The sequence below is a fragment of the Vipera berus genome, assembly GCF_964194415.1.
Source record: "Vipera berus genome assembly, chromosome: 1".
Lineage (NCBI taxonomy): Eukaryota > Metazoa > Chordata > Lepidosauria > Squamata > Viperidae > Vipera > Vipera berus.
Window position 1 is genome coordinate 65,089,011 of NC_138202.1, and position 12,645 is coordinate 65,101,655.

At 36.0% G+C, this 12,645-nt stretch overlaps 1 protein-coding gene across 4 annotated transcripts in view; it reads right to left on the bottom strand.

The window, feature by feature from the left end:
• AVEN (apoptosis and caspase activation inhibitor) overlaps nt 1-12,645 on the bottom strand; it is a 131,000-nt gene that overhangs the window by 83,180 nt on the left and 35,175 nt on the right. For all 4 annotated transcript variants that reach the window (XR_014027372.1, XM_081334958.1, XM_081334957.1 and 1 more), the window contains exon 2: nt 8,365-8,536. Coding sequence is in view for 3 of the 4 variants with exons in the window: in XM_081334958.1 (XP_081191084.1) it covers nt 8,365-8,536 (172 nt within the window). In the remaining variant the exon portion in view is untranslated. The remainder of the gene's footprint in view (nt 1-8,364; nt 8,537-12,645) is intronic.

Consider the following 12,645-nt stretch of genomic DNA (forward strand, 5'->3'; position numbering starts at 1 on the left):
ATACCTGTTGAAAGTCTGTATCTACCAAGGCACAATATGAGGGGGTTTGTAAATGAGTATTCTCTCTGACAATCTACTGTTTTCTGGCACAACTTGCTCTGATGGAAGAGTTCTTGCACTTTTGTGATGTTCTAGAAACAACTCTACAAGGTAGATATCAAGAAACTACTCCTACAAAAAGACTAGAACTATACTTTATTGAGATAGTCTATAGTAACAAAATATTGCAGGATTGATTGCACTTTTCCTCCCCTCCCTCTTAAGACCAATGAGGTAGGGAAAAGTCAGCCTGAATCTCTCCATAAAACTATCCTAAGACTTAAGAAATGCTTTTGTCCTTTAGTTTACTTAAATATTTGTAAATATTTGCTTCCTGGCCATTTCCATGGTTCCCTACAGTCCCTTAGCTTTTACAATACTGACTTTTCTAGAAGGCTTTAGGATTGTTGCTCATCTCATATATCACCTAGAGTCTTTGCGACTGGGAGAAGAGGGGTGTCCTCTACATTTTATAAATAAAATCATAGTGACTTGTAATTGTATTTATTTATCATTTTATATTTCACAGAATATCACTCCAAGAGCAGTCATATAAATTTTCATTTGTTCAAAGTCATCTTATCTTTCTCAAAGATCATCTTGCAGGATAAGAATTTGTAAATGCAGAATGTGTAAGAATTCGTAGAAAAAATATCTGAAACAAAGCTGTCCATCAAAAGTATCAAGAAATTCCCTCAGTGTCTCAGAGAACCATGACAATTTCTGTAGCCAACCTCCTTATCAGACTTTTTAAACAAGAGACCTCATGGAAATCTAGCTTTTATTTAGTAACACAAGGATAAAAAATGTGTTCAGAACACACAGCACTGGGCTTACAGAAATTGAAATTCCTATTGGCACATGAGATATTCTTTCCTTTCTACCCCCCCTTTCTTTAATTTGCAGAGTCTGTGATCTTTTTTCCTTCTAAAACAAGAAAAACCATAATACATATTTGCTTCAATTTCTTGAACGGAAATAGACCTGACAAGTAATCACTTAATAAGTATTAACATATCTATTAATCTGGAGAAAAAAATAATATCAGATCTTCATTAAAATAAATAGTAAATGTTGACATTTCATGTTCCTGTTAAATTAAAACTACAGATAGATGTAGATGGGAAAATCACAAGGGGAAACTGCTGTTACATGAAAGGCGCAGCTTGCGATTTCTTAGCATGTGTTGATCAGACTTTATTGATGCAGAACTGCTTATTCTTTCATCAACCTGATAAAACCAATGAGTTGGATTATCTATGTGGGAAACGTCACATAAAAATGAGATAGGCAGACTATATAAACTGCATGAATAAATCAGTGACCTGAAATATTTAAAGACGACAGAATCTAAATTTAGGGCACTCTCCTATTCCAAAACTAGATTATACATAGAAGAAAAAGGATATAAGCACCCACAAAACAGATTACAGACATTTGGGCACAGCAAGCATCTTTACTCTGTACTAAGAACCACTGAATTAAGTGGGTTTGTTTTTTTACTTCCTAAATAAATACGCATAGGTTTTATGCCCTGCTGGGGATGAATCAATTTAGCAATTTAGTAAACTGCAGTGGAAACAGTGGAAAAAGAGCATGAAGCAATTTTTCTTTCTCTTTGTAAAAAAAGAAACAAGTCAATAGAGGCTATTGTGCTGGGCTGCAAACACAAGGAAATCTATCCATGCTTACTCTGTAGCACATCCAATTAAGTTCAGGGGCTCGTGCTTCCAGATAATATGTTTAGACTTCTAGTTCAGTTCAGTCAGTATGTTAGTCTTGTTGTGTGCTTACTTACTTCCATTCATAGAGGATGAACATCTGCAATGGAGAGTTTCCCCATTTATGGGAAATTTCCCACAAAGTGAAAATCCTGATTTTTCTGTCTTATGTATGGGTAATCTACAGTTATATTCACAGTCTAAGACTGGTAGAAAGTTAATAATTCAAATCCTAAATAAGAACCTAATAATTATTAAGTTGCCATCAAAGAATATAGGCAGTTCCAAGAAGGATGCTCTTTAAAAAAAAAAATTAGGGTTTTCAGGTCTGATAACTTCAGGATTTCTGGATAGCAAGGAAATCATTTAGGTATCTCTCAAAAGGCTCTAATCACAACTGGTATAAGAATGAATTTCTTTTTAATAAGCATTTAACTTTGATCTGCAAGTCCCAGTATTTCATAATTTTTTCAATTGTTTTTCCTCGATCTTGCTGTCACCCAGAATAGCAACATCACTGAACCAGACTTCTTCTTTTCAATAGCTGGCATGTTCATCAATATCAGGCATGTTTTAAATAAGATGTCTCTCTGTTTGAATCTTAAAAGCCTTGTAAAATCTTAACCCGCTCATTTTCCCAAACTTCTCAGTAGTTTTATTTTAATGAATAATTTTGGCAACTTGGTCATGAAGCTCCTTGTAGAAAGTTTGTGAAATTTTGCTCTAGCAAAAAAGGTGAATTGTGTCATTCTTTTTGTTACAAAGGTAACATTTGCTGTTGTTTGTTACATGCTGAATTTTGCACCTTCATGCAATTAGTTTGTTGGGGGCAATTAAGCTGACTTTGTAATAATGCCGCTTGGGGTGTGTGTGAAAGCCCTAATAAGCAGGCATATACATAGAATGAAGGCTACTGCTAAACTTGTAAGCCGCCCTGAGTCTTCGGAGAAGGGCGGGATATAAATGGAATTAAAATAAATAAAATTAAATTTAAAAAAAAATAAAGCCTTTTGTTTCTTTATTTAAATCTCCTGATTTTAAACCAACTCCGTGTGGGTTTTTAAAATCAGCTTTTTCTTCTATATCCTTCAAGTATTGACACTATCCTTTGTTCACAAAAATGTGAAGTCACAGTTGCCAGTTCCTTAACTGGTGTTGGCCTTCAGATGCATTGAGTTCTTCCCAAGAATCAAGGATGTTGTAATATATCAGTGTAGTGTATGTACAGAACCAAATTGTGTGACCTTTTGTAACTGAGAGAAACAAACTTTGTCAATGTGCAGATTTTCTAAGTATCACGCAAGGCTTATTAGTATGGCACACAGTGTGCCAATAACCATTGGGATCACCACTGCCGGTTTAAGCCATAATCATTCAACTTTGATTTTTCCCTCTTTTGTTTAATTTATTCCTCTTTTGTTTATTTTTATCTGATTTGGCCTCTTACATTGGACGTATTGAGTCCCATGCCCCAAAGCTGTCAATTACGAAGATCCCACTTCTCCTATATGCTGATGATGCCGTCCTTCTATCACTATCAAGACTAGGACTGAAAAGATTACTTTCTGCATTTGGGTCCTACTGTGCCGAGAACCACTTGTCCATTAATTACAACAAATCTAAAAGTATTGGTGTTCTCTAGAGCCCGGAAGTTATACAACTGGGCTATTAATGGTAATGCTGTTAGGCAGGTCTTCCACTTCAAGTATTTAGGTATTCAATTTCAGAATACCGGTGCTTGGACCAGACATCGAACCCAGGTGCTGAATTCGGCTTCCTGTAGCCATCAGCAGATTCTAAGATTTTTCTTTACCCAAGGCGGCCAGTTCATCCCTTCTGCTCTGTGTATATATACTGCTCAAAAAAATAAAGGGAACACAAGACATCCTACTATTAAATACAGTACATTGTGTTGTTTAAGTGTTCCCTTTATTTTTTGAGCAGTATATAAAGCCAAAACCTTGGCCCAAACTCTTTACGGAATTCCCATATGGATACGGGGCTTCAAGGATTGTATTGAAAGAACCCAGGCTGTTTTTCTTAGGAAACTACTGGGTCTCCCTCCCTGTGTTGGCTTTGCTCCGATGTACCTGGAACTGGGCATTCGTTCAATCGAATGCATGGCGTGGATCAACACCTTTAAATGGTGGTTTCGGGTGCTCTTCTCGGCAGTCCCTGGTAGCTACCTCTCCCTGGTGTTTGCTGACCCTCATACTTCTCGTTGGGAGAGGGAGCTGACGAAGAAATTCCACTTGCTAGGTTTTTCGGGTGATGCCTTGGGAGATTATGGCCTTAAGGATGCCCAATCTAGGGTAGTCCAACGGCTTGTAGACATAGATTTGCAATATTTAAGAGCCAGAGCTAACAAAACCTGCTCCCCTCTGATCTTCAGCCAATTTAATAATTATGGACTGAGGATGGCTTCATACTTCTATACACTAACTATCCCCAAGTATAGGAGTCTTCTCTCTAGCCCGTTTCAATGTCTTGCCCTCAGCACTACTCGACGGGCGATTTAAGAGGCTCCCGATTAGCGAGCGATTATGCCCCTGTGACAGGGCTGAGGTTGAAACTGTGGAGCATGTCTTTTTATACAGCCCTATGTATAACGCAGGCAGAACTAAATTACTGTCTCTCCTTAAAATAGACCCTTCTGGTCCCAATGCTAGTAATTTGGTCTTATATTGTTTAGGGGATGGCTCCTCATATATTACTTCTCAGGTCTCTAATTTTTTTTAAGAGATGTAACTATTAGAGGAGAATGTTGTAATTCCCCTCAGCCAAGGCTTCTGGTGTCCAATTGTCTATGATTTTACTTTTTCCATGCTTTTCTTTTGTTGTACTTGTACTTTGGTCTGTGACCGCAAACAAATAAATTGAACTTTGATTTTCAGATCTTGATTTTTGTGATCTTCTCCTATTCTTTATTTTACATTCTATTATTCCCTGGTATTGTCACATCAATTATCAATTATTTTCTTCTTTTCAACCAAGATTTTGATCACTTTGTATTCAGAAATCCCACAATATTTTAATTTGCTCATTTTCAATTATTTTTTTCAACTACATCTTTCCACCAATTTTTCATTACTGGATTATGATATTTTCCCAGATATTCCAGTGAATCATTCTGGCAACTGTGCTATATTATTGTTTATAATCAGCTTGTGAGACCTTTTTGCATGTGATAAGTATATGATCTACTGTTTCTTCAGCTTCCTTGTACAATCTGTACTTTGAATCAGTTGATGATTTTTTAAAATTCTGGCCTTGATTGCATTAGTTTGAATAGCTAACTAGTTCTTGAGCAGCCAAAATCAAGCCCTCTGTTTCTTTTTTTTAATGTTTCATTTGTAGCAATTGCCACGTTTTATCTACTTTCCCTTGATCTTTTGTAGAAGGTGATGTAATGCTTTTCCTTGCCAGCATTCTGTTCACATTCTAATTATATTATTTCAATATTCATATTGTGTTTCCTGCATGTTACATTTTAAGTTACATTTTTAGTTTGCCTCAGTGCTTGTTCCTGGCTCTTTCACATTATCAGCCAATGCATGTTTTCTTTGATAGCTTGCTCAATTTGAAGTAAACCTCCGTTTCTCCGTTTCTCCAAGGCAGGTGTAATCTATCAATATCTCCAAGGGAGTGTAATACATAGTGAATTTTATTATTATTATTTTATCCTATCCTTTTTATATACAACTCAAAGTGCTGAGTATACAGTACCTAAGATTCCTGTTTTCTACTTTCCCCACAGCAACTTTGTTAGGTGGGTTGGGCTGAGAATTATTGACCCAAAATCAACCAGCTAGTTTTCATGGCTAAGGGAGGCCGAGAACTCAATATCCTGGGTTCTAGACCAGCATCTTTACCACTACACCAAATTGCTCTGTACAGAGAATCTCCATGGATACAGAAGCTCTCCCACTGCAGACATTCACCTACCTACCAAATGCTCATCCCTCTCCTCCTTGAAATGATGGAGCAGAAGTCCATTTCAACCTCATTTTCCCTTTATTATTATATTTTGAACTAAGATATGATAACTGAACCCTACGTAGAAGGGGTGTAGGTTACTAAAACAAGGTATACAGATTTCCATCACTTCTTTAAATATTCTTTATATTTTGTTATCATAGCAGAAAATCGTGAAAGAAAAAGCAAGATTATAATCCCCCTAATTATTTCACCTCTGATCTCTTACTATCACTATCCCCTTGCCTTCACCCATAATACACAATAAATCTGCAATGTTTTCTTTTAAATTAATCTATGGAAAACTGTCCACATCTTCCTTGACTCCCCTAGCAAAATTTCAGGTTCACTATTATTCTGGCCCAAAGTGAAAGGATATGTGAGGAGAATTATTTTTGTAAATCCAAAATGTATAAGCCAAATCCATATGATATCATTAAAAATTATTAGAGAAGAATTTGTGGGAATATAATGGAGCCTAGAGAAGCAGAGTAAAGACATCAAACAAAGAAAACACATCAGGCAATTTATTTAATACCTGTTTTCTTTAGTGGCAGCAAACCACAATTACAAATATATGCCATACCAAAACAATGGAATCAGTTGTTTTTTAACGTACTATACTACCACAACACCGGGGGGGAAAGATCAAAAATTACTTCCATCAAGGCGTCTCTTTAAAGATCTTTAAAATAAAATTTAAAAAAAGCAGAGACATTCTCATAACCTAGAAACATACTTTCTATCCAGATAGAAAGCTGAAATGGCTTAACCTTACAGCGAGTATCTGATTAAAAACTACTAAAAAAATAACTCTCTCTCTCTTATAGCTAAGAGCATACTCAGAAGTATTGCATTGCTGATTCAATCCACTTTTCACTGCACTGAAACATTGTTCCAAGGATCAATACAGCTAAAAGAGGGGCAGAGAACTCATATTTTCTTCTCTTGTTTCAACTAAGCTTCCAGGTCACTTGAAAACGAACCTCGTCATTGAACTCTCTATTGCTGCACTTATGCATTTTTGCCCAAGCTACTCTATCTAGTACAGAATACTCTCAGTGGAACTAGTGGCAAGGATAAGGCCACACTGTTGATGATAATAGGAATAAAGGATAACCATGACAACAACGGTGCCAATACTGACCATGCAATAAAAATAGCATACCAAATATCTCAAATACATCTCCCTTCCCAAATCTAAAGTAAATATGGGAGTTGCCTGCTTTGTCTGTTTCTCTTGAATAGTCAATGAAATTAGTTGTTGTCTAATTCAGACCATGCTCTGTACAAACATATTGAGCATTTATAAGGCTTTTTTAAAAAGAAAAAAAGAAAGAAAAGTGGTCTCGTCCCTAAGTGCTACAGGTCATCCTCACTTAGTGATTGCCTCAGACAGTGATCATTTACAGTTACAATGATGATGAAAAATTAATTTTGCAATCGATGCCCACGTTTACGATCTCACAGCATCTCGTTCTGTCATCTATTCACCGTTACAGTTAGTGAATATATATGCTGTCCTGTGTAAAACTGTAAGCACCATCACAATCATGTGATTTTTTTTTCACTTGGCAACCACTTCCTTTAACTAGCATGTTACTGTTCCGCATTGCAGTTGCAAAACAAGTTCATTTGCTTACTGTTATGTATGATTTTGCCTTAGCAATTAAGAGAATAAGCAGTGTTTAATAACAGATCAGAAGCAGCAATTATAGGACTTGTATTTCCTCTCCTAAAAATGCTGTTTATATTATGCCAATATAAATGAGCCAATGGACCATCAGCCCTTCAAGGAAATCCAAACTGGGGGGGGGGGGGACATAAATACTAATATTACCTTTATTGCTGGGTCATAGTACCAAAACCTTGCAAGTCTGAGAGCATTTCTCCCCTCTCTTGACTTTACTTTCTGGGAGAGTACCTTTTGAGATCCTTTCTCCACCCCTATTCCTTCTGTGGTCGGTCTCTTGACTGATCTCTGCCTGGCTGCAGCTCTTCCACTTGTCTCCTAAGATTACTCTTACAGACTAGATCTAAAGCCATTTCTTGGGTTCTTAACCTTTTTGCTATGGTGTTGGAGAAGACTCCTGCGAATCCCTTGGACTGCAAGGCGATCAAACTGGTCAGTCCTAGAGGGAATCAACCCTGACTGCTCTTTAGAAGACCAGATCCTGAAGCTAAAACTCAAATACTTTGGCCACCTAATGAGAAGGAAGGACTCACTGGAGAAGAGCCTAATGCTGGGAAAGATTGAGGGCAATAGAAGAACGGGACGACAGAGAATGAGGTGGCTGGATGGAGTCACTGAAGCAGTAGGCGTGAGCCTAAATGGACTCCAGAAGATGGTAGAGGACAGGAAGCCCTAGAGGAACCTTGTCCATGGGGTCATGATGGGTCGGACAGAACTTCGCAGCTAAGAACAACAAAACCTTTTTGCAAAAAAGATCAGCACTAAACTTCTAAATTTGTAATGGGCTTTTAACTAACAAGTTAACAAACACCAAGAGAGGAATATTCCAAATGTTATAAGACAAATATTCATTATTATAAAAACAAGTATTATAAGACAAATTGCAGACAAATAGTCAATAGAAATTGACTGCTGCTTGTGATTATCCTTTCTTACCTGCTGAGCTAAGCAGTACACTAAAGTCTGTCCCACGCTGAGATTCACCACTGCCATTTTGTGCTTCTTTCTCACATTCTTCATATCGGTGCCAGTTGGAAGTTAGCTTTCTTCTTGAATAACTTCCCCGATCTTCTTTGCCCATTTCTGGTAAGTCAAGTTCAGCAGTAGCCTTCAGCATATATCAGCAAAAATGATTAAATAACTGTGATTAGCTTTTGTTTTTATTCCAGTTTCCAAGAAAAATTAAACAGCAATCTTGTCAATTTTCCAACAAGATTTTATGTAGTAAACATATCTTGATTATCAACTCTGCTGCATCAGACTTGGCATTTGGACCAATATTTTGGCTAGGATGCAACGCACGATGGCAGAAACATTCTAGTTTCTGTTTCTATTTTGTTCTGTTATTATTTTTATTTTTCAGAATTGGATGTAATTATTATTAATACTTTAATTCAAAATTAATAATTTTAATATTTTAGCATATCTGAAGATAGAATTTATCTTACCTTCCTAAAATTTAATATTTACATTATTCTATTCCACTACAAAGGATTACAATCAGAGCAAACAGGAATAATATTGCACAGCTTTTTCCTGAAACACCTTTCTGGTTCTTCTTACTGGAAAATTATATGCAACCATCACCACACTGTGGATTCCTACTTTGCTACATACATATTGACAACCTAAATAGCCCAAATGTATTTTCTGACATACTGTATATCTAAGCGCCTTTATCCATAATTAAAACCAACATCTTTATCACTTGGCATATAACCATCAATTCCACTCCACAAAGTGAGAAGTTCAATCAGATGTATTATATCCTTACCTTTTCTCCTAATATCACAAATACAGAAACACTTATTTTTCTGTTTCTTTCACATAATTCATTAGTTCAAGTTCATTATCATGCACTCCTCTTCCATATGCCATGGTCGTAATCAACTATTATCCTCTGTCACCTATAATGACTTGGTTAATCAAGGCTTTCATGTAACTTTTTTTTTAAAGAACAGCACAGACATAGCATAATGGGTTCATGAAGCATTTCCTGCTAACATTAGACTGTTTTGCCTAGTATGATACAAGCACAACCCAAGACCTGTTTAATGCCAAACACAGTCAAGCTATTCTATGCAAGCTGGGATAACTAAAAATTATCTTGAAGCCAACATACTATTGTTTATATATTGCCAAGTATAAGAGACATGCATTATACTGATATACATACAGCATCCTAGAGGTCTTCCTGATGGGATATACATACACTACAGAGTTTTTAAATGCATGAAAAGGTTTTCCAGCTCTATTACTAGAACATGTAACTACAGAAAGTGCACGAGCTTTATCCTGTATTATGTCGTTTAATTACAAATATTTATTCATACTTTACTGAACAGAATCCTTTATTTGACATAGCGTAAAATTATTTTAAAACTAATGAGGAAAAGAAGTCAGAATTAAACACTGGCAGAACTGAGCTTTTTAGATGAGCGGACATAAAATTGAAATAGGTTACATATGCAACTATCACAGACTTGTGAAATTTGCCACTTAGGTGGGTACAATATGGAACAATAGTCATGTGCTCCAGGCGAGCAGGAGGAAAACAAATTACAAGGCTGGTTGGCTGAGGAGAGACAAGTTGTATGCAAGGATGCTTGGGGAATACTTGCTCTAGATTAAAAACCATTTATTTACAAATACATGCACAGGAAGAGAGATGGGAAAATAAGGTCAAAACAAATGATTGCCTATTACTCGAGAGAGGATAGATCTTTTTTATACAAATGTTGCCACAGCCACAACTCAGATATTCGCTCTTATGTCTCTTTATGTTATCTGAACAGTCAGTCCCCTACATAGTTGCTGACGGAAAAGCTTTGCCCCAAATGAATGGAATGCACATTCCACTGAAATATTTTGCTTTGAAAATAAATTTCTCTCAATAATAAACAAAACAAAAGAATTCAAAAGCATACAGGTAGCTAGCCATTGAGTCCTGTTTAAAGCATATGTTTGCATATAGAATTCAACATATAAACAGCAGGGCAAAGGCCCAATTTTTACTTATGGACTATTCCGACTATATTATAACTGCTGAATCATCCAACTTTGCTTCCTCTGTCTTCCCCAGTAAAGTGGTTGCCTGCTTCTAACACTGCATCTGTCACTAAGTGGCAACATTGGCCAACCTTGCTTAATTTCAAAAAGTTAAATAGGGTCAGATCTGGTTTGAATTTGGATAGGAGACCAATCATCCCAGAAGATGATAAGGACAGACTGTGGACAAGAAATTACATAGATGAGTCCACAAAGAAGAGGGAGTCAAGCTATTCTCCAAAGTACCTGAAAACAGGACAAGAAGCAACGGATGGAAACTAGTCAAGGAGAGAAGCAACCTAGAACTAAGGAGAAACTTCCTGACAGAACAATTAACCAGTGGACCAACCTGCCTCCAGAAGTGGTGAATGCTCCAACACTGGAAGTTTTTAAGAAGAGACTGGCCAGCCACTTGTCTGAAATGGTATAGGTTTCCTGCCTGAACAGGGGGTTGGACTAGATGACCTCCAAGGTCCCTTCCAAATTATTATTATTATTATTATTATTATTATTATTATTATTATTATTATTATTATTATTATTATTATTATTTATTAAGGCACCAGGAGTCGATGACTTGAAGAATACCTTATGGCTAAGGAAAAGTGAATTAAGTTAACAAAGCAAACAGTATAAAATAGGCATTTGAAGGCTGAATTCTTTGTAAGTTCTTTGTAAGGATAGATACAAGCAGGCGTGTGTAAGGCCAACTTTTATAACATACTGTAGAAATCTTAGTTAAGAAATAAGTCCATTCAGGTTTCAATGCAAACTGAGTAGTTCATGTGAATTCTGAATTTGTTTTGATTTTTTTCTTCATAGTACCTAAGGTCACCCAAGGTTATCCTCCCAAACTCATGAAATTTTTAAAATATAAACCTCCCCTTCCCCCAAATGAGGAAAAATGAGCTAAAAATCCTTTTCTTTTACCTGACATTATTGTTCTTGAAAAATCAAGAAAAAGGAACATTTTTTTCATTTCTCTTCCCTGCATTAAATGAACCATATCTAGACAATGTTGCCACTGCTCAGCTGCCCACTGGAAACTTTTATACCCTAAATCAAATTAGCTCCTATACTATAAATCAGTATTTCTCAACTTTAGCTACTTTAAGAGGTGTGGACTGCAACTCCCAGAATTCCCCAACCAGCATTCTGGTTGAGGAATTCTGTGAGTCCACATGTCTTAAGGTTGCCAAAGTTGAGAAACATTGCTATAAAAAAATAATTTCAACGGCATGTTTTTTCCCCCAGTAATAAATAACTTTTAACTAATTTGTGGCATTTTCTATGTGTTTTATTATCTTGTACCTCTTTCCAAAGAAGCAGTTTCATTGAATTAAATAAACATGTGTAGGATAATAATTGGAAAGAAATCCAAGGATTATGTTTCAATCATTTTTTAAATTATTTATTGGAATTTCAAAATCCATTGTAACAAACCATTTACCAAGTAATTTGTCCTTAAATTACATCAGAGAGAATTGTCACTTCCAGCACCTTGTGTTTTGTGTCCAATGCTGCAATCTTTTGAATGAACATTCTAAGGTTGTCCTAGCAACCAGATGGTTCTACCCACAATCCCATCTTCACAAGAAGATTAAATCAAAACAAGGCTTTCTACATTAAAGAATAGCAGAAAGAATCTTTATTAATAAAAAAACAAGCATTCTCCCAGTCCATTTTTCCTCATTTCCAAATGAAACAAACAATTATAGGCTCATGTAATTGTTAATGTAAATGGTGAAAGTTAATTCCGCAGATGCATTATTAAACTCTTCTGTGACTGACTATACCAAATAACAAGTGCTTACAATCGTAATATACAGTACATATTTCAGAAACAGATTGGAAAATATTGTGTTCATACTTCAATAAGTTAAAATTTCAATTTTATTTTCAATATATTAATGCTCAGAATAAATTCTGCTGTCACTAGTGTAGCAGTTATGAAAGGCAAAGAACTAAAGTATCATGTGTTCCAACTGTTCTTGCTTGCCTGCTGTTTTCATTGTTAGCTCTTTCCACTTTAAATAAACATGCTTTAAAAAATCATGACAACTGAACCCACCTACTAATTACAGATTGGGTACTTTCTCATTTTCACAAAATATTTATATAAGGTCAACTATAAACATGTAACAAAACACTTTTCCTAAGCAGCCTGAG